The sequence below is a fragment of the Lissotriton vulgaris genome, chromosome 11 (genome assembly GCF_964263255.1).
Source record: "Lissotriton vulgaris chromosome 11, aLisVul1.2, whole genome shotgun sequence".
NCBI classification, from domain to species: Eukaryota; Metazoa; Chordata; class Amphibia; order Caudata; family Salamandridae; genus Lissotriton; species Lissotriton vulgaris.
In genome coordinates, this window is record NC_141699.1 from 486,287,136 (window position 1) to 486,310,460 (window position 23,325).

At 43.2% G+C, this 23,325-nt stretch overlaps 1 protein-coding gene across 4 annotated transcripts in view; it reads left to right on the top strand.

Moving 5' to 3' along the window:
• The window catches only part of ENTPD4 (ectonucleoside triphosphate diphosphohydrolase 4), a 189,776-nt gene that overhangs the window by 95,331 nt on the left and 71,120 nt on the right, over positions 1-23,325 (top strand). For 2 of the 4 annotated variants that reach the window (XM_086943555.1, XM_086943553.1), the window contains exons 5-8: positions 888-1,038; positions 12,070-12,173; positions 13,012-13,071; positions 20,200-20,354. In XM_086943555.1, the coding sequence (XP_086799681.1) occupies positions 888-1,038; positions 12,070-12,173; positions 13,012-13,071; positions 20,200-20,354 (470 nt within the window). The remainder of the gene's footprint in view (positions 1-887; positions 1,039-12,069; positions 12,174-13,011; positions 13,072-20,199; positions 20,355-23,325) is intronic. The other 2 variants (XM_086943556.1, XM_086943554.1) reach the window with 1 other exon arrangement.

Genomic DNA, 23,325 nt, shown 5'->3' on the forward strand with positions numbered 1-23,325 from the left:
AAATATACGTGCTCCTGCGTCACTCGTAGGTCGAAGCACGCCCCGCCCCGTACAGGGACGGTAAGACCCCAATGATGGGAGAATGACACTATGGGATTCATAGTGTGTGAGGGGTATTTTAAAAACACACAGTGCCCTCATTCTGCCACCCGCAGAGAGGCCTAATTTTCACATTGCAGTGTATTCACGAGTTTAGAGAAATATACAAAATCATATAAAATTAGTAACCACTCACATTGATAGAATCCCATTGTTTACAAGACTTTCTGGCTTTCCCTGGCATAACTGTGGTCAATCCTGTACATATCGTGGACATTCTGAGCAGAATTCATCTACCCCTGGCAAAATGTCCCATACTTGACATATTTGTTGGGTTCTTGACATAATTTTGTCTTTCCATTGCTTATTGATAAATCTGGCGCAGTTTTACATATTCTCACCTTATTTTGGTTGTTCCTAATATAAATACGGCTGCAAGTGGCCTCATGGTCGTAAACATCCTTATTATGTCCTGAGCTTCCTAATATTTTAGGATAATTATGCAACAAGTGCCAAATCCTGCTCATATGTGACAGTAATGCATATGAGTTTTCATCAAAAGTGACTACCTGGTGCATGAGAATTAAAGCTATATTTCCGCCATAAAGTCGGAATTATAGATAATTTACTGCACCGTAGATATTCTGAGCACCTCGGTTTTGTATTTTATGTGAGCGATAATTACCACATCCAACAAGGCGCACTCCTAATTATGTGCTAGGACAGCAGACTTGTGACTTTTTAATTTGGGCCTATTTGAATCAATCAGCAAACGAGGGCATGGGGGACCAGTACACCTGATAAGCTCAATTTCTTAGTGATTGTGATATTTGTCTCATTTTTTTCAGGCATTTCAGACATTGCAAACACTCCAGACAAAGCAAGCGATTACATTTATCCGTTGCTGAAGTTTGCTGCTTACCATATCCCCAGTGCCAAGCACAAAGAAACTCCATTGTACATCCTCTGCACGGCAGGACTCCGGATCCTTTCTGAAAGGTAATGCTGTCTTTCTGCACTCAGCCAGAGTTCAATTTTTTCTTTAGTTCTTTAATAGTACTTATACGTATTTTGACAACTTGTGGAAGTATGTCCTTCTCAAAACATCAGTACAGATGAGGTAGATGGTATGAATGATCTTTATTGAAGAGAGCAGTAACATAGAGACCCCATCCAGCAGCAAGCTGCAAGTAACTGACTTGAACGTTTAAACAATGCTAAGCAACCTTCAGCACATTCCAGAACCTGGAAGCTGTGGCTGACAAGAAGGTTCAGAACATCACATCACTTCCCCCTTCACTAATAAAACAGCAGTATAAACTTTAGCATAAAGGTCATCTTTGCACAGGTAGATCGTCGCCAAAATGTGGAAGTACATCCTTCTCAAAACATTAGTAGAGACGCAGTAGATAGTATGAAGGATCTTTATTGAAGAGAGTAGTAACATAGAAACCCCATCCAGCTGCAAGCTGAAAGTAACTGACTTGAAACATTTAAACAATGTTAAGCAACCTTCACCGCATTCCTGAACCTGGAAACTGTGGCTGACAAGAAGGTTCAGAACATCACACTAGTTTTGTGTGTCTTTGAGGTGACCAGCTTTTGTTGAGATTTTAAGAGATCGAAATACTGACTGTTCTCGGTTAACAATAGTTTATAGACTCCTTGAGTTAACAAACATATGAGATGCCTATTTTGCGTATAATCCCGTGATTAAAATCTCTTTTCTTCCAAGTATTGAGCCACCCAATATACAATTTCTAGTAATGGCTTGTTCGATGCAGAAGATTTACTTTAAATTGTTATGTAAACAAAGGAAAATGTATCATCAAAATTCAGTATTTGTTTTCCAAAGGATTACCTGTCTTTTTACATGGTTTCTTATTGGGCATTTCTGGAGTACAAATATAGAGCTATGTTTTGCTATAATAAATCTATTTTTGAAAATGGAAATAGTGACTTTAAATGTTTACCTTGCTAGTTCTCAAAGAGCAGAACGTAGCTCATTGTTAGTTGTGGAGGTTCACTACAGCCCTTTGCTTGTAAAGTGCTTAGTATTGTCTGATGTTGTGTGGCTTTCAGTGCCGCAGTTCTGCGTTAAATATGTTCCATTAAAATGAGTCCGGTAACAAGCATTCATTTTATACTCCAGTGTAAATAATATTTTTAAAGCAAATAGTGTCCTGTGTACTTTGAAAGTGCTTTAAGACCTTCTAAGCATGTGTCGTGTTTAAGTTTGGAACTAGGGACTAAAACGTGATTAATCTTGAAACTGGCTGAATTTTGAAGCTCACTTAAGCAGGTAAAATGACACTATTGATGCACCTAATTTGTAATCATACAAGAAGATTTGTAGGTGTTCTCTGCTTTTAGCCGATGTCTCCACCATGGAACACCCACATCCCACCTCTGTGATGAGATTTCCTCAAATTAATTCATTTACAAGCGCAAATTCGAGTTTTGTGATTCCCAAGGTGTACTCTTACTCGTAAAGGAAGCTACTGCAAAAATAGAGCTATATGAATCGTTCCATTAGTAACTTGCTGGAATCCCATCCCTCACTCATTATGAATCCCAGACTCTGACAGAAAATACCTAAAGCAAACAATCTGATATTGGTAGTACATTTAAAAGCCTTCTGTAACTTTGGTACACGTTTATCAATACCAATTTCTACTTTGCTGTAGTATTGAATATAACCTATTCAATGCTCCTGATAAGTTATCTGTCAAATTTCTGCAGAAGTTTATTATTTTTCAACAATAAGCATGCCTTTTGCTTCAGCCACCTCTATTCCTCCTTTCATCGACTCTCTGCTTTAATTAAAAAAGTGCTGATTAATACAGTGAAATTGTTTGAAAACGATGGTCCAAATGCATACCTAATAAGTATTTTATATACATGTAATAAATAGCACTTTCTTTTTGGGGTTACAGGGGATTACTTGAAACGTACTATGTGTACAAACAGAAAAAAAAATCGAGAAATAAGTCTTCACTGTCTTAAGTATTACATTGTTTTACACATCCTTTTAAAATTGTTATGGAAAGCTTGTGACCAAATTTTACTAATAATAAAGCAATTTGAGCTATGTAGTACATCTGCTTGGTTTTTAAACTTGGACATGTTAAACGCCAAGTTCCATGGGGACGGTTATATCATGTTCCATTCCAGTTTGAGTACAACCATTTCATAGTCCAAAACTCCTCAGGAGTGAACTGAGCATCCACCACATGTTGGAGTTAATTAGAAATAAACGGGAAACAATTAATCCTGTATGTGTCATGTGTACACAAGAAGTAAATGTGTATTCCCTGTCTTTGGGGTGCATCCGTCTCCAGGAGTCCACCAGGGCAAAATCGGAGATTAAGTGTTGCAAAAACAACGGTCCTTATTATGTCAGGAGTACCTGACCTATCGATAACTGGGTTCGGGGTAATATTCCAATCTCCCCCATTTACTTTCTTGGCCTCACTGAAGAAGACAATCAATCTGGCTAAGTTATATAAAAAAGCAAAGTCATCCCCACCTGGGGCATACACTGACCCAAAAATGAGGAACTTGTAACTTAACAAAGATATATCTACCATCTGCATCCATCCAAGTGCGAGACTACTGGTAAGGCAAGTGAATTGTAACAACCATTTTCAAATGACTAAATGTTGTGGAGTGGGTTGGATCATTTGGTTTTGCAGGGCATTTACCCATTCCCTATATAGTATATTACATTTTAATTTGGTCAGGTGGGTCTCTGGAATGAGCGCTATATCTGGTTTCCGAATACCAATGATAAAATGCAATTTTTTCCTGTTCATATAGTTGGTTAGGCCATTCAGAGATACAAGAGTCTCCATCTGTGCATCATCATTCTTTTTCAAACCGTCCAGTAGATGATCCGGATACTCAGGTTCATCATATTCGGTCGTAAGGCCATCCATTGTAATAAGAATCTTTGCCATATCCAAGTAGCCGTATTTTGTGCCAAAAAGTGTATCCATTTCAGTTCAAAGTCAAATAAAGTCAGGTAAGAAACGCACTTGGCTGTTTTCTTACATGTATGGGCCATGATTTTTTGCAGTTGCAAGAACGAGACAGGCATGTTAATGACTCAAATAGCAAGTAATGCTCTGCCGTGGTTGATCTGGGAAGGCAACACTCAGGATCTGAACCTGTATGCTCCCTGAAACTCCAGGGGTGGGTCAAAGTTAATGCCCAGTAAATTCAGAATCAGGGTACCAAGACACTGCCGCATATTATCTTATTGAGCATTTTCTGGGACTCCTGAAATGCGGATGTTGTCTCTCTGGATTCTGTCCTCCAGGTCAATTGTCCTCTGACGCAGTTCCCAGATCTGAGGGCACCACCCAGGTCTGTTATCCCGGTGGTTTACTAGTCTATGACCCTCTGTTCCAGTTTGGATTGGAATATAGTAATTTCCCCACAGGGATTGCACGTCTGCGGAAGTTGCTGTTACCGCATCATTGACTATTGATATTTTAATATCTGCTAGTTCTTTCAATGATACAGTCAAGGCAGACTCCGAAACTGCAGCCGCTTCTGATATAGACATTGCTTCAGCTTGAGCCCTCTCCTTCTCCTTGCTAGTCACTGTTCCTGAGAATGTTAGTTGTTGGGCATGTTTCGACCTTGGCTTGTTTGACATAAGGGTGTAACTGCAGCGTGATTGACTAACCTGGTGATTCTGGATTTTTGCAGTGAATCAACTCCTCCTGAGATCGTGATCACCTGCTGCGCCTCCCTGCTGCCTTTTCCTCTGGGGTATCTCAAGCTAGCGACCTCCAAAGTCAGGTCACATGCATGGTCTTCGGCAGGGCTCCCGGTGTACTAAATGGAGAGGGAGTCCACATAGGAGCAAGCACACACTGGTCACATGCCAAGTGTCCGTTTGACCAACAATCTGTAATAGAGGTCCTTGTGTTCAGTTACAAAGCACCAGGAAATATTGCGTGTTTGTAGTGAAATGCTCTCCCTCTCTTCCAGCCAGCTCAAGCCAAATGGCTCCTAACAAAAATGCAATATTCTAGTTTCAAAACCACTGGTGGATCACCCTTCAAGCATAGTGTTAGGACCAGAAGTCTTCCAAGCAGCCTACACACCGCATCACTGGTGAAGTCCAGTGCAATAAAGCAGGATGTAGAAGCAGGACAACTGTCCATCGCAGAGAGTGGAGAAAAAGCAATATGGCCCCCACAGAGTCCAGGTCTGCAGCAGTGTCTCTGAAGGCATTAATAATCCTGGCGACAGGGTTCAGGTGCGTCTCCTGGGGGAGTAAATATCTTAGCAGAGAATGGGGGGAAGGAGGCTGGAGAGTAAGGGGACTTACTAGGTGAGGGCGGCCTTTGGCTCTTACCAACTTCCTCTCTCATTGGCGTCAAGGGGTTTGGGTCACTCATCCTCTCCCTCTCAGGTCACCAATGTGCGCCACCGTTTTGCAACCCTTCAGTATTGCAGGAGCCCTAGCCCAATGTGGCCATACTACTCTGCATTCAGCATCACCCCTTTCTTCTTTTTCAAGGTATGGCATCTGATCTTTCGTAGCTACCACAAGTTCGCCAACATACATTTCTTCTGTATCAAGCCCCAACTGTACCTTGATCACTCTGTAGATGTGGTTTGAAAGTGTCAGGGATTCTTCCAAAGAGAAGCCAAATGACAGTAGGGCTATTTCAAACAGCAAAACCATTGAGTCATTGACTAGTTTATTTTTATTTTTTCCATTGTCTGCCAGAGAAACTTCATAAACGGGTGATCAATGTTGGTCAACACCTGCTGCTTGGTTATCATAGCCCAATGTGGAAATATAATGATCCAGTCCGAGCTTGAATATATTTTATGACATCCGTTAATTGAATTAGGGGTATTATTACTAAGCGCTGGCTGAGTTAGTTGGGCGGTTGTTGCTGATATTGATTTGATTTCCGACAAGAGCAACTTTGCCACTCATCCGTGTTAGATTGATAGCGTGATTGCCATTACGTTTGGTAAAACTTTAACAACTGGTAATTTGCATCATTCGAAATGGCAACACGTTGATGTTAAGGACTTTATAAAACACATGATTTTGTTTAAGACAGGCTTGGTCTGCTATTCAAAATGCTGCAGGGCTTTTTTGCCTGTCCTTTTAATGTATATACGCATTCCTTCTCATGGCTTCCACTTTAACCCTGCCTTCAGCAGGATGATGATGAATCCCTCCACCCAGGCCATCGATATACAATCAAGTGCATTAAATCAGAAAGCTACACTGTGAAATAATCCTTACTCTCTGGCTGTAAAAGCATTCTCTATTGCTGCAGCACAGGTGTACACAGAAGCTTCAAGAATTTTTCATCGTTCATATTTCTACAGCCTTTAACGTCGTTATGGTCCACTATTTGTGTGCGGACCTCACTAGACACCGAGCTACAAGTTACTTTTCTGTTCATTTTTATGTCATTAACCAAGGTGTCATTAACCAAGAAGTCTGCCCGAATGTATATGATATTGCAGCTTCTGTTTTTAATCTCACAAGACTTGGGGGTGACCCTCTTGGGGTCAGAGTGGCACTAGCTACAAGAAGGAAAGCAATGAATCAGCCTGTATAGGGCAGGCTTGCATGATACAGTTAACAAACGCATATAAAAATCACTTCCTTTTATTTGCTGCAATGTAAAATAAAAAAGAGCTGGGTGTGTTTGAATCAGTGTGTGACATAGAGGATTTAATTTGCTGATTAAACAGAATTTTGAGATGTAAAATAGTCTGTCATGCCACCTGTGGGCGGCATTATATAATAAATAGATGATAGCACGGGACTTGAGATGTTTGCTCCTCTGTATTTATATTGCTTATTAGAATAGTGGCAAAAGGGATGCCAGGCCTTAAAGAATATTTTGGGTCCTTTTCAGAAGATGGTGAGGAGTGGATAAAGTCGAAGCTCTGTGAGCAGTGATTTGTGCCAAAGCTCTAAGAGCAAACAGAAGGAGATGACGGACAGAGCGCTGAAACGTTTCAGACATTCACCCCCAGTCACAGATCTGGGTTGAATCCATCATCGTTCTTTAGCTAACTTTCCCACCCCAGTTCATACCAAGCCGTATGCAAATCAGTCTTGACCCTGTGCCTCATGGGAACAGTCCAGCCCGAACTACCAAGCCAGGTCTCCCCTGGCTCAGAACCAAGCACCCTGGGACTGCCTTCGTGGTAATTCCCATCATCTGCCAGGCTAGCTTGAATCCAATGGAAAAGTGAGCAAGGGCCCCACGTCTTGGCATACCCTGTCAACTTAGGGCGAATAAGAGCTACATGGTACTTGTGCATTGATATGAAATATGCTCCTTGTTCTGCGGGTCCCTCACAAGACTATAGAATTGGAACCATTTGCTTACACTTTACTCCCACAATTATCTGCTGCGGCAAAAACAGTTCCCGATTTCATTAAAAAAAAAACATTTTTAAAACTACAGCACATGTCAAGCAGCTAGTGACACACGGAAATGTCAGTTATTTCCAGTCTGGTGTATAAATAAATAGACTATGATGATCATGAGGTAGATGAGCTTCATTGCAGCAAGTGAAACTTAGTACATTTTTACAGTTTAATGTGAAATCGTTGTTGTGAATTTCAGTATCATCATTACAAAACTAAATCAGTTTAATAGTAGAACATTGCAATTGTATACTTAATTCTTTACATTTTTAAATCCTTGAGTCAATGCCTATTTAGAATTGTAATTCAATAGAACACAATTAGAATAACTTATAGCAGTAGTAATACTTTATTCGGTTATAGATAACCATCAAAGTGTGCACAACCAAAATACACTAGCACTAAAATATAGACCATAAAAATACGTATCAATCCTCTTGTACTTCATCTCACGTTAAAAGAGAATGTATAAAATAAAAGTAGTCATCTCCTGTTCTATAGAAAAAAAATAGTACATCATCAATCTTTTAAAATAACATCCAAACAACATAATTAGAACAACTTAAAATGAAGGGCAGATTTGAGTAAAGAACAATTACAGGAGTAATAAAATATTCAAATGTTAAATCAGAATGATTAGTGATTCAATCAATCGATCAATCACGGGTGTAAGCGTGACTACTCACCCGTAAGGGTCTCAAGGCGCTGGGGAGGAGGGGGGTGCAGGGACCAGTCCATCAAGGAGAGGGTCTGTCGAAGAGCCAGGTTTTGAGGTTTCTCGTGAAGATGAGGAGTGATATTGTCTGCATGAGGTGGAGCTGTAGGGCGGCCCATGCTCTGGCCGCGAGGAAGGAGAAGGAGCAGCCTCCTGATCGGATCATTTTGGTGCTGGGAACCACGGCGTAGGAGAGCTGTGCAGATCGTAGGGTTCTTTGGGGTGCGTGGTGGTTGATTTGGCTGTTGAGGTATGCTGGTCCGGTGTTGTGGAGGGCTTTGTGTGCATGGATGAGGGTCTTGAAGGTGATTCTAGCCTCGATGGGGAGCCAGTGGAGTGTGCGCAGGTGTTGGGAGATGTGGCAGTGTCGTGGTAGGTTGAGTGCCAGTCTTGCAGCGGCGTTCTGGATGCTTTGTAGCTTACGGGTAAAGTTTTTGTTTATTCCGGCGTAGAGTGTGTTGCCGTAGTCGAGTCTGCTGGTGACGAGGGCGTGGGTGACAGTTTTTCTGTGCTCTAGGGGGATCCATTTGAAGGTCTTACATAGGATTGCGGAGGATGTGGAAGTAGGAGGATGTGACTGAGTTTTCTGGCGGTCCATTTTGAGTTCGAGTCTAGGATGATTCCAAGGTTGCGTGCGTGGTCCGTGGGGGTGGGTGGGCTATCGAGGGCGGGGGGCCACCAGGAGTCGTTCCAGGCGTCGGTGTGTGGGCCCATGATGAGTACTTCTGTTTTGTCCGTTTTTTCATCCATTTGGCGACCGCTTCCATGCCTTCATGGAAGTTGTGTTTGGCTGTGTTGGCTTTGTTGGCTAGGAAGGGGATGAGTTGGGTGTTGTCTGCGGATGAAACCATGTTGAGCTTCTAGGTTCTGACGATGGGGCGAGAGGAGCCATGTAGACATTAAAGAGAGTTGGGCTGAGGGAGGACGCCTGGGGCACTCCGCAGGTGGTTGTTGTAGGGTCAGAGAGGAAAGGGGGAGTCTGACCCGCTGCGTTCTGCCAGAGAGGAAAGAGTAGATCAGTCGAGGGCCTTGTCCCGGATACCTGCGTCGTGGAGTATGCATAATAGGGTGCGGTGGGATACTGTGTCGAAGGCCGCTGAGAGGTCAAGGAGGATGAGGGCTACTGTTTCTCCTTTGTCCAGTGAGGAGCGGATGTCGTCTGTTGCGGCGAGGAAGCCGGTTTCACTGCAGTGTTTTTTTTCTTAAGCCGAATTGTGACTGCTCGAGGATGTTGTGATCTTCGATGAAGGTGGCGAGTTGGCTGTTGATGGCTTTCTCGATGACTTTCACTGGGAACGAGAGCAGAGAGATGGTTCTTTAGTTTTTTTAGGTCAGTGGGGTCCGCCGAGGGCTTTTTCAGGAGGGGGTTGATCTCGGCGTGTTTCCAGTCGTCTGGGAAGGAGGCGTTGGCCAGGGAGCAGTTGATGGTGTGGCGAAGCATGGGAGCGATGGTGTCGGCGGCTCTGTTAAAGATGTGGAGGGGGCAAGGGTCCACGGGGGCCCCGGAGTGGATTAATTTCATCATCTTCAGTGTGTCTTCGGTGATGAGGGCTGTCCAGCTGTCAATTGTTGGCTTCAGGGTGTCAGGGGTGGCTGGTGGGGGTTCCGTGTGTTGGTTGTCTTCGTCAAAGTTGTCGTAGATGTTCTTGATTTTGCGGCGGAAGAAGGTGTTGAGTTTGTTGCAGAGGTCTTGTGAGGGGGGAATGTCAGTAGACTCGCTGGTGGGTTGGGTGAACTCCTTGATGATGTTGAAGAGTTCTTTGCTGTTGTGTGCCTATGTGGAGATTCTGTCTTCAATTGCAGTTTTCCTCGTGTTTGATGAGCCGGTGGTGGGCGATGGTGGCGGATTTGAAGTTGCTGTGGGCTTCTGTGGATCTGGAGTTCCTCCAGGTCTTGTCGAGGCGGCAGAAGGTGCACCTGGACTCAGAGTTCGGGGGTAAACATCTGGCCTTCTGGGCGTGTGCATTGTTTTTCTTCTTGCGGGGGGGCTATGGTGTTGACGCTGTCGATGATCCATCTGTGTAGAGTTGCTGAGTGAGTAGGTGAGCTGATCGTTGGTGATTTTGGTCCAGTTTTTTCGTGGGAACAGGTGCTGGTGTCTGTTGACGGTGGGTGATCTGAAGGTGAAGTGGATGCATCAATGGTCTGTCCACGGGAGTTCGGTGGTGTGGCTGAAAGTGATGGAGTTTCCTGTTGTGAAGAGGGGGTCGAGGGTGTGTCCTGCTGAGTGCATGGGTTCAGTCACGATCTGGCGAAGTCCAATGTTGTGGAGGTTGTCCAGGAGGGATCTGGTGTTTGGGTCTAGTTGGTTGTCGAGGTGAAAGTTGAGGTCCCCCAGCCGGGTGTAGTTGATGGATGCAATGGCATGCGGGGAGATCATGTTCGTGATGGAGTTGGCGAATGGTCCGCGGGGTCCAGGGGGTCGGTAGATGAGGGTGCTGGTAGGGCTGGCCAGTATCTTGAAGTGCAGGTGTTTCATCAGGTCTGTGGGCTTGTCGGGGAGTGTGCTCAGGCGGAGGGTGTATTTGTGCACGATGGCGATTCCTCATCCCGGGTGGGTGGGACGGGCCTTCCTGGAGATCTTGTATCCTTGAGTAATGGCGATGGCGATGTCTGATCCTGAGGTGGTGTTGGTCCAAGTTTGGTTGAAGAATGCTACATCTAGGGTGGTGCTGTTGAGGAGGTCCCAGATTTCGGTGGCGTGTTTATGGAGTGATCAGACGTTGAGGAGTATGCATTGTAGGGTCTTCGGTTTTCTTGCGGGCGGGTTGGGCTGGGTCCATGTTCCTGGCAGTGCTGCAGGTGTGCCGGCAGCGGTGACAGCTGAAGGGTCCATGGGTGTCGGCTGGTGATGCAAGCTTGCAGTTGTTGTTGCAGCCTGGGTTGAGGGCGTGGAGTGATGCTGGGTCGTAGCGTTGGCGGTGTGGAGGTCCAGGGTTCCTGGTGCTAGTCCCGGATGGGCGTAGATGTGCTTGCCTTTGGCACACCTTCAGCCGCCATTAAGTAGGGGTCGGGGAGGGCTGGACAGCTGGTAGGCGGGAGCTGGGAGGGGAACTGGATTGAGCCGGTCGTGCCGGTCGTGCCGGTCGTGCCGGTCGTGCTGGTCATGCCGGTCATGCTGGTCGTTCTGGTCGTGCTGGTCGTTCTGGTCGTGCTGGTCGTGCTGGGGGGAGGGGCCGCGGATGCAGCAATGGCGGGGAAAATGGACAGAAAAGAGAGGAATAAAGGTGGAATAAAGCAGAAAAGTGCAAGAAAAGGGGAGGAAAAAGATAGGAGAGTGAAAGGGAGAGATTGAAGCAAGGGTAAAAATGAGTGAAACGGAGAGGAAGAGCAGAGCGAGAAAAGGGAGACCGAGGTCCACCAGACCACCAGGGATGAGGCGCAGGTATAACTTGCGGATGGAGGCGGGCCTCGAACCCAAGACTCGAGAGTGCAGGGGCTCGGGGAGGCCTCACTTAATGGTGGAGCCGCGAGGGCGGGAGAGCAATTTCACTGACAATGATTTGGTTGTCTGTTTCGAATCTTCCAGCTAATGTCCCCTGTGAGTGACAATTAAAAAACCTGATATTACCAAATGCTGTTGGATGCTTATGGGGAGGGAGTGTGCTTGGCTTGGGGTGCGTGAATTTCTTGTGATTTTCTTAAATGCTTCTAGTCCCGTGTCTTGCCATTGACCTCATATTACTATAGTGTGCTCCACTTAGTAGACGTTGACATCACTTCTAGAAATAGCCCACTTGGGTGAAGTGGGGGCATTCAAACAGCTAAGAGAACTTGAAAGCAAATTTCAATTGAAATCACCAAAATGGAACAAAACACATATTGAACAGTATTATTTTGATTTTGTACATTTTGTTGATGGATAGTAATTTCATATTTTTCACAGTCAGCAGGAGGCGATACTAGAAGACCTTCGCACAGATGTCCCTCTGTATTTCGATTTTCTTTTTTCTGATTCCCATGCTGAGGTAATTTCTGGCAAGCAGGAAGGTAGGTAATGTAATTTATTATTTAAATTAATTGTTATATTCTCCTGTGGTAGCCAAGAATGTATTTCTGCAAGAAGGAGCTGTATAACCTGTTGCAAACAAATGCAATGGCTGCAAGAACTCAGTGTATGTGCAACCGCTAGATACGTTCCTAGAACTGTGAACTTATTGGATCAGTGGAATGTGCTATGCTGGTTTTAACTAAGTTCCAAACCTAAGTGCAGAATATTTTTTCTTCACTATTTACCTTTATGTAACATGTTGTTCAACTATATCGAGAAATGAAACATGGCAGCCTAAACCAGTTTTAATTTGTAGAAACTCAGATATTCTAAGGACACTAAACGTGTCATGCTCCTGATTACCCCAATATGTCGTTTTCTAATTCGGTTATGACTGGACTATTTTTCACTGAATAAATTGTGCTATACGAGGACATCAGTGATTTTTCCCACGCCCTTTCAACTTGTTGGGTTTCACTAGTGTGTAGTTTAAATGTGCACTTATTGGTAACAATTAAAGACACATTCACAAATTGTTCAAATGTTACTATAAAGTTTACATACATTAGTCCTATTTAAGGAATAGAAAACACGTATTTTAGATGCAAGCACTAACTGGCTGACAGCAAATGAGGCAGACCTGACTAGTGATTCTACTCATGCTTAATTTATTGAATATTTAAAAGACAAATGCTTAGTTAAAGTTTTTAAAGATATTTATTTTCCAGTAGTATCAGAATGATCCTTGAATTTTGGTATCTTCTTACTTCAAACATGTTCAGACTTTGTGATAATAAAGCAAGTAAATATTTCTCCATATCGCATGTTCTTTTTTAGGTGTGTATGCATGGATTGGAATCAACTTTGTTTTGGGAAGATTCGAGCACATAGAGGATGGTAAGTGTAAAGTAACAAGAAAAGCTTTACCAATAATGCAGCTCGAAAAATAATAGTTTCTGGAGCTCCTTTGGGCTGCCTCTCAAGCGTGATTGGCTCTTTCGTCCCCAGGGCAGGAACAGTCCAAGAACACAACGATGGGAAGTACAAAAAAAGAATCTTGGATTTTGCAATGTTGGTATTGGTCATATTTGGCCTGGGGACAGTTGGCAAGCGCGAAAGTCTCCACACCCCAGAAATTTCAGAAAACTACACACAGGGGGAGTTGTGGATGATGTGGTTGCCACCACGTTTTCGTACCTAAAATGACACGAAAACGTCAAACGTTGATTAAAAATTCAGTATTCCCTCATATTTCTGTAACAGAAAGCTCTGGAATTTGTAGGAAGCCACAAACGTCCCACCACCCAGTGCACCCACTGATTAAAAACAGTAACTAATATATGTGGGTGTACATATTGTATTGAATGGGAACAAGCCATAACTGTGCACTAACAATGTAGTCTTCACAAGGTGAATGTTTTCGCATTTTACTGTTTCGTGAAATAGTCCCACCCAAATATATATGGGGCAGCATTTGCACGATAAGAATTGTAGGAACATTGATCCTGTGGAAATTTTCCCATTTGCCAGAGGTTCTGGAGTTTTCCGTCACCCAAAAGTGTAGAAACTGATTACTTTTTACTCTCTATTCTTTGATATTAGTTCAAGTTCAAGTTCATGAATTTGTATAGCGCACTACTCACCCAGAGGGTCTCAAGGCGCTTGGGGGAGGGGGTTCATTATCTATCGAATAGCCAGGTTTTAAGTTGCTTTCTGAAGGAAATGTGGTTCTGTGTAAGGCGGAGGTGAGTGGGGAGAGAATTCCAGGTTTTGGCCGCTAAGTAGGAGAAGGATCTTCCTCCCATGGTGGATCTGTGGATGCGCGGAATTGCGGCGAGGGCTTGATTGGAGGATCATAGTTGGCGGGTGGGTGTGTAGAAGGACAGTCGTGTGTTGAGACATTCGGGTCCTAGTTTGTAGAGGGCCTTGTGTGCGTGGGTGAGGAGACGGAACGTTATTCTCTTGTTGACGGGAAGCCAGTGGAGGTCTTTCAGGTGACCGGTAATGTGAGCTTGGCGAGGGATGTCCAATATGAGTCTGGCTGATGCGTTTTGGATGCCTTGGAGTTTTTTCTGTAATTTGGCTGTGGTTCCGGCGTAGAGGGTGTTTCCATAGTCCAGTCGGCTAGTGACCAGTGCGTGGGTGACAGTTTTTCTTGTTTCGGTGGGGATCCAACGGAAGATTTTTTTGAGCATGCGAAGTACGTTGAAGCATGAGGATGAGACAGCGTTGATTTGTCTGGTCATCGAGAGGGAGGAGTCTAGGATGAAGCCCAGGTTACGTGCGTGGTCTGTAGGTATGGGTGCTGTGCCCAGGGCCGGTGGCCACCATGAGTCGTCCCAGGCAGAGGGGGATGATCCTAGGATGAGGACTTCCGTTTTGTCTGAGTTTAGTTTTAGGCGGCTGTCTTTCACCCATTCGGCTACTTCTTTCATGCCTTCGTGAAGATTGGTTTTGGCGGTGTTAGGGTCTTTGGTGAGGGAAAGGATCAGCTGGGTGTCTTCAGCGTAGGAGATGATGTTGAGGTTGTGTTGTCGCGCAATGGGGACTCATGTAAACGTTGAAGAGGGTGGGACTGAGTGATGAACCTTGTGGTACTCTGCAGATGACTTCGGTGGCCTCTGATTTGAATGGGGGGAGGCGGACTCTCTGGGTTCTCCCGGCGAGGAACGAGATGATCCAGTCCAAAGCTTTTCCTTGTATGCCGATGTTGCTGAGGCGTTGTATGAGGGTGCTATGACAGACTGTGTCGAAGGTGGCGGAGAGGTCGAGTAGGATGAGGGCAACTGTTTCTCCTTTGTCCAGTAGCGTTCGGATGTCGTCTGTCGCTGCAATGAGGGCGGTTTCGGTGCTGTGTTTGGCTCGGAAGCCGGACTGAGAGGTGTCGAGGGAATTGTTGGATTCAAGGAAGGCGGCGAGCTGGCTATTGACGGCTTTCTCAATGACTTTGGCAGGGAATGGGAGGAGGGAAATGGGGCGGTAATTTTTAAGTTCAGAGGGGTCTGCTGTGGGTTTCTTCAGGAGGGCGCTGAGTTCGGCGTGTTTCCAGCTTTCTGGGAAGGTAGCGGAGTTGAAGGAGCAGTTGATGACATCACGGAGATGGGGTGCGATGATGGAGTCTGCTTTGTTGAAGATGTGGTGGGGACAAGGGTCGGTTGGCGATCCTGAATGGATGGAGTTCATTAGGCGGATGGTGTCTTCAGTGGTGATTGGGTTCCAGGCGCTAAGGTTGTTAGAGAGCGGTTTAGCTTTGGAGGTGGATGGAGTGGACTGTTCTTTGGATATGTTCTCAAAGCTGTTATGTATGTCGGCGATTTTGTTGTGGAAGAAAGAGGATAACGAATCGCAGAGGTCTTGGGAGGGAGTAATGTTGTTTGATCCTGCGGTGGGGTTGGTAAATTCTATGACGATATTGAATAGTTCCTTGCTGTTGTGGGCGTTGTTGTCGAGTCGATCCTTGAATGCTGATTTCTTGGTGGATCGGATCAATTGGTGGTGTTTGCGGGTGGCGGCCTTGAAAGTGGTCAGGTTGTCAGTGGTTGGGTTTTTCTCCATGTTTTCTCGAGTGTATGGCATAGCTTCTTGCATTTCTTAAGGTCATCGTTGAACCAGGGGGCCTTTTTGCTGCCCTGTTTGGTTTGTTGGTTTTTCAAGGGTGCTAATTCGTCAGCGCTGTGAGTGATCCATTGATTGAGTTTGGTGGCAGCTTGGTTTGGGTCCGATGATAGGGCGGAGGGTTTTGGTTGAGCGATGTGAGGAGTTGGTCGGTGGTGATTTTGTTTCAGTTTCTTCGAGGAATAGGTTGTGGGGGGTTGTGGCTCGTGGTTGTTTTGTAGCTGAAGTGAACACAGCTGTGGTCCGTCCAATGGAGAGCTGTGGTGTGATCGAAGGAGATGTGTTTGCTGGAGGTGAAGATAGTCGAGCGTATGTCCGGCTACGTGGGTGGGGGTGTCAACAAGTTGTTTGAGTCCGAGATTGGCTAGGTTGTCTAGAAGGGTGGTGGTGTGGCTGTCGTTTTTCTTTTCCAGGTGGAAGTTGATGTCTCCCAGTAGGATGTACTTCTCGGAGTTGAGGGCATGTGGGCTGATGAAGTCTGTGATGTCTTTGCTGAATTGTGTGCGGGTTCCTGGTGGTCTATAGATGAGGGTACCTCTAAGTGTGGTCCTGGGGTCGGTGTGAGGGCATTGTGGGTTGTCAAACCTGCTCAGATTCCTGCACACAAAAAAAGATGTGATAGAAGGAATGCTTGGATTCCTCTCAGTCACTGTCAATCCCTTGGGCCATATTCCAGACCATTGTTTTCGTCTACTGTGCCATTCTAGCCAGACACATGCCTTGTGCAAACCATTTCTCCTGCTCTACTAGAACAGTCCAGCCTGAACTACTAGACCAGGTGCATGGGAACACAAGCAACTGCAGATTTGTTTCGACCTACTTAGGTCTTGTCAGTGATGTGAGTCCTATTGCACAGTGAGGTGACATGGTATGTAAAATAATGATGGACTTGGATGCGTCCCGAGTAATTACCATTGGCTGGGATTAATTCAAGCATTCCACCCATCACTTTTTTGTTTAATTCATTGCAACACCCTAAGTGCAATGGGTTTGCCCAGATTTGGGTCTTATGCTCACTGTGCTTCTATAAGCAAGCTGCATCTGACTGAAGGGGCCAAATAGGTTAAAATAGTTCTTGAGTTGCTTGTGTTCCAGTTCAGAGAGAATGGGGCGTGACTGATCATGGCCAAGGCTGATTTGTATATGGCTGGATGTAATCGTAGGTGGCATTGTGGGCAAAACAAATGATGGATGACCGTGCCTCCTATGGAATTACCAGTGGCTGAAATTAATTGAAGCATTCTACCCATCACTTTTTTGTTTACTTCGGGATTCATAGAAGTAACATGGTACTTGCTTCCAACTGTCTCTACCTTTTAGAAATGTCTAGGATCGGTAGATTTCCGTGGGTGCCTGCCAACCTCATACCCAAATACCATAGACATCCTCTAGGGAAGCACTCAAGTGCTTCCATCGCGGATGTCTACTCATACCCTTTTAGAACCTGCAAGTCTGGTAGCCCTAGCTACAGAAAACCAAGAGCAACATTGATGTGGATCAAACTTTAACAAATGTATTTTCCTGCATGAGGAAAACTGAAGGAATTAACTTTGTTTTGTGAAAAGAAATAGCAAAGAATTTTGACAAACGTCATGTTTGGCATGGCGTCTAGCATAGCCTTCTACGGTGAGGGAGGTCCCCAGCAATATAAACCTTAGGGATGTTTAAATGTTAAAAAATGGATGTTTGTGTTATTCTTCCATATAGCCCAGGGGTGATACGATCAAAGGACAGTGACTGTAAAAGTGGTATTTCACTTTCAATTTTTCGCCTGTGGCCTCCTGGAACTTTTATAAAAACCCACACGTTGGATACCATCACACTCAGCAGACCTAGAGGAACAAAACTTGAGATCAAGCCTTGGCAGGTCTATGTTCCCACGCAAACAAGACTGAAGGGAATTACAAAATTATGAAGAAAAAAATCTGTCAAAAAAAATCATGTTCAGCGCAATTCCTCAAGTCACTGAACAGACTGAGGGAGGTAGAATGGTTGTGATATCATCCCATACAGCCCTGGTGCCATACCTGCGACCAAACGACAGGTATCCGTAACAACATTTTGCTTTCAGTTGCTCTGTACAATTCCCAAATGCACTGCACCTAGTTTATTGCATATCGCATATCCAGAGAAAACCCATACATATCTCATACTCCCACGATCAGGAGACCCAGAGGAACACACATTTAGATCGAGTGTTGACATGTACAGGTTCCTGTATAATGGAGACTGGAGGGGTTACAACAAACTCTCATTGTATCCTATATTATTCCCTAAAGGTAGGTTTTCTTTGAAATACTCGATTTTTGTCTCACTACGTAACTGTCAGGAGGATAAACCTAGCCTCTACCTCTGATTCCCTCTCTATTTTAGTTACTGGAGGAGTTTACCATGTTTTGAATTTTTTTAATAAATCTTTTGTCATGTTTAGCACTTTCTCCAGTTCAGCCAGTTAGAGAAATGGACATGTAGCACAAACCAATAGATGTGGTAGGTTGTAGAGAATGAAAAAATATATAGTTTTTTTTTACATTGTGTGTAGTCCAAAGTTTGATCAATGTCATCAAATGAACAGTGCACCATAAACCCTGATTTTGCGGTATTACCAGGCTCTAGACGTCACTGCGAACATTGGCTTTGTCAGCAGTCCATTGATACGTTTGTCCATTTGAGAAATACTCAAAATATAGATTTTTTTTAAACAGATTTAAAATATCTCCACATTTGTCATTGTATCTTCAGGCTGCAATGAGATTTTGATGCAGAATTTGCACCAATGCATATCCATGAAGGTGCTGAAAAAATTGTTTGTATGGGTACACAAAGAGCCCAGAGAGTTGCATGCATTTAAACAATTCAATACCAATGTTTTTGAAAAAAGCTCTGCTACAGAGATGCACAAAGACCCCTGCATTGAAAGGGTTAACATTAGATCTGTAGTTCATCTGTTTTGTGTATATTGGTTTTATTTCCAAGCATTGTTTCACAGCAATGCTACCTCTACTTCAGGTGAAGTGACATTATGTCAGTGGGAAGATGCTGCTCGCTCCCTTTCACCACTTTTGCTCACTCATTCATCAATACAAAAACTCCTTTTGTTTTTGTGTACCCAGTCACTCACCCTTTTATCCATCCAAACAGGTTTACTCACCCATGCACTCACCCATGCACTCACTCAGCCACGTATTCATCCACTCATTGATTCATTCCTGCATTCAACAACAATCCACTGAATCGCATACTCTCATTTATAAAACAGAGAAAGGCTAGCTAGTTGCTGTTTCATAATAAAGTGACTATATAAGATACATTTTAGAGAGAATTTGCAGGGATATTTCTTATCCTCTATTCATTTACTCTCTTGACATCGCACTATAATAATCTACCAGTGTATTGCCTCATAAAAAGGAATTGTTGCCCTAAAAGAAGAATATGTGTATGGTGGTATCATGCAAGCAAAAATTCCAAGTGACCAGAGAAAGGGGCAGGAGCTTTACAAACAGAGCTTGCACCGCTTTAAGCCAATAATGTATTGGTTGTGGGGTAATGATTCATACTGCCAGCACCGAAGTTAGTTTATTTGTGTTGTTTCAAAGAGCGCACTTTTAAACGAATAGTTCCAAACAATAACTTGTTTTACAGTTTAAAGTGCTGCAAAGTGCAAATGAAAGATCTCTTGGTATCGTAACACAAAACCCAAAATGTCTATCTGAGGTAGGGAATTGGAGGCCTGGGGCATTGAAGGCAGGCTAGCCTCCAACACAATTCTTTTCACAAAAGGCCGCCCGAGTTAACTGTGGGAGAGCCCCTGGAGAACTCTACCCAGGACTACTTCACAGTATCTATGTGCTAGCTGTCTTGATTCTACTAGATTGAGAACAAAATGCAGTTCTTCAACAGCAGTGCAAACTATGTTACACTGTCATCATCATTCAGTGTCCAGAAAACCTGCTCTAGCTGGTTATAAGATAGTTAAGAGTCTGGGCTTTTAAGTCTTCGTGGAGACTGTTGATTACGTTTCCATTTGTATCCTTTGTGGCTGACCTACATACCGGTCTGCTCACATTCTCTGTCCTTATTAACGATTCCCACGCCTATTAACCCGCTAATTTGCATTCACCCACGTTCTCTGTCTATCCCATTCTCAAATCCACACACACCTGTGCCATTCAAATACAAGGTACTAACAGCCCTCTTTAACAAGGCTAGCTACTCAGAATTCTGTATGTTTTAAAAAATTGCCTGTTTTATGCAAGCATGAGGGCTAACCATTTCTGTGTGTGAGTGTTAAAACCCAGAACATGCTGAACTTGTACTGCTAAATCTTTATGGTCATTTGAATGCCTTACAGTTTTCAACCGGAATTGTATGCTGTTTTTTTAGGCTTGAATGCTGCCTTTTGTTTTACAGATGATGACGCTGTAGTGGAGGTTCATATCCCAGGCAGTGATAACAAGGAAACCATCCTTCGTAAAAGAACGGCAGGGATACTCGATATGGGCGGAGTGTCCACTCAGATAGCATACGAAGTCCCTAAAACTGTAAGCTTTACATCTTCACACCAGGTTATTATCTGCACCACTTTCCTTCTTCTTGTTTTTGTTTAACCCATAACCATCCTTTTTCGTTTTTCATTCCTGAGCATCATTGTTGTCCTTACTGGGGCCCTCCATTTCTCATACCTTGGCGAAAGAAGACCTGAAAAGGAGTCTTGGAAGCTAAGAAATTTTAATTTTCCTTTTGTAATTAGTGCTTGTTTGGTGCTTACAATCTTCAATTCCATATCCTTCTTTATATTAATATGATACACGCTAAAGTTCTTTCCATCTGTCATGTCTCTGGCTGTATACAAAATAAACGTAAATAGTGACACATTTAAGGAGCCTTTCACTTTTTGGTGTCTGATGGAAATCCACCACAGATTTCAGGTTGGTCTCAAGGCTGAGTTTTAATGTTCTCTTCTTTCTGTTGTTGAACCCTGATCTGTCAGAGGATTATCCGACTAAGCTTTAAAATGATTTAGGTAATACCCCATTTGCCAAACCCAATACAGTGAGCTAGACTCCATTTTTGTAAGCCATCAACCCCCTATTCAAAAGTATATATTTAATTTTAGTATGGATCTAATCCACATTCCCAAAAGCAATCATTTATAGCTGGACGATTCCTGACTGTTCTTCAAGCTAACTGGTTAACGGTCAAAACTTTAAATTCTAAAACGCGTACCTCCAATGTATTCAAGCCTTCGTTGGAGAACAGTTCCCAAATTTAGTACGTTTCACAAAGGTGGAAGGTCAGATGCTGGGATCAGAACCTCCAGCCCCAACTCCTGTGATGCCTTTGAGTAAACTATAACAGTATCAGAGCATTAGCGCAAACAACTTAGAACGTGGATGGGGTTAATTCTGATGAGCGCATTTCAGGATATTTAAGGAAGCCCTTATTTGGGTTACAGAGGCAAGCAGCGCAATGCAAGATAATGACAGCTAGAGCCATTTTCTCAGGACTTCCAAATCGGACACACCCACATCAGTGCTTTGCCATCATCTGTTATCCAGAGGTTTAGATGTATACTTTTGCTGCATGAATAGGCAGAATTACCCCCAGACACAATGTTGTGCTCTCCATTATACAAGTCTAAAGTGATAACGCAAATACTCTTGACATATGCCCCCTTGTTGATTTACACCAAATGCTGTTCAGTAAGTGACCCTTTTGTAGGCAAGTGTGCAATCACATGTAGGTGTGTCTATCTGGTAGTCTCTGAGGGATTTCTGGACGAATTGTGAACAACATTTTGTTTTGTTTAAAATGTGAGCTAGTAAGTTCTATTGTTAGGAAAAGAGTGCAACATCTTTTTCATGTACTAATTAAGTGGAAAAATCTTTGCACCCTTTTCCTTAACACAAGAGCTCATTGGCTCATTAAGCACTTTTCTTGCTGACAGGCAAGTCTGCTCTACATGCTTTGTGAATTGTCATGTTGCTCTACCAAACTGTCCTACACCTTGACTTTATTAAAATCAAAATGTCCAAATTCAAATAATGGTGCATACACGTATAAACATGTTTGTTTTAAAGCATTGAGGCTTTATCCATCAACTTTCAGGATCTCCACAGACAATAGTAACACAAAGGATAAAGTACAACTTTCAAGAATGTCAGCTGTTGCTCCTGTCAGCAAATATACAGATTTCATCACATTAATGGCCACTTTACCCCCGCCATCTTTAACATAGCCATAGTTGTCTTAAGATTCCTATATTTGCTTCTATAAAGAGCTATAATTTGGTTTTGTGCACCTGCGTCTTTCTCGCTATGCATGCAGTTAACCTTTCTCTGTTGAAACCATTAATCTATGGTACTATTTGTATTCTACTTGAAGCCATAATGGTCAAATTTGGTCAGCAACTTTGGGCATCGTAGATAATTCAGTCTGGTATCTTGAACATGAAAGACCAATAATCTACAGTTGTTCATATATTTTATTTTTAAGTATTCAGTTGTGACCTTGCACATCAATAAGTGATGAGAAATATTGGGTGAATGAACAGTTGCGATAGTGATGTGCCCTTTGTGCCCTTGAACTACTGTGACATATATACCATAAGGGTAACATAGACCAGTTGGTTTAGTATTACACCCATAGCTTCTTAAGATGTTACTGTCTGGCACTAGAATATGACTTTCAAATTTCTTGGAAATTTCAATATTTGTTTAGCCCAAACTTTATCTATGTTCAAGTTAATTTATTTGCATGAGTAATAATAACCATTGCAATTAAACACCAGAGGATAAAACATTAATTGCATACACAAAACCATGTTACACACACAATATTTTTTTAAATTGTTCTCATGAACAAGGACCAACTAAGATTATTAAAAGGCCATTGACGTAATAGTACCATAAATACATTTTAAAAGTCTGCAGCAACATATTACACAAATGTGAAGATAAAAGTCATACTCATAAGCAAATTGGTGCATTAAAAACTTTGAGAATTATTAAAACCAGTTTGCACTGTTAAGAATCAGTCTCACGGGCAGATTTTGCCCCAAGCAAGATTTAATGAAACCCTGGACATTGACAAAACACCATTTTCTATGCCTGTTGTGTACTGAACACCTTTCAGAAATGCTAAATCACCAGAAAAGCGGCTGCACACAGAAGCAGCTCAGATGTCATTTCAGCATATTACATCTAAGAGTACCAAAGATTCAAACACTTTTCATTCACTTGAGATCACTTTTTTCATAGGAGAAGTGAAGTGATAATGTAATAGTCGCAATCCCTTTTGCAGTTATGCCTCCTTTTTTTCAGTTGTCTTCAATCTAACCCAATCACTTTATTTTTTTTGAAAGATTGTCATGTCCTGAAACTACAAACTTAACATCTCATCATATTCACCTACAAATTAAAAAACTGAATTAAACTATTTTGGCATGTATGGCCTAAAAGCATTGTGTGGCATTTGTTTGGGTCACATATTTTCACTGCCACATGTCCAGTTCCCTTCCAGTAGCATGTTGGGTAT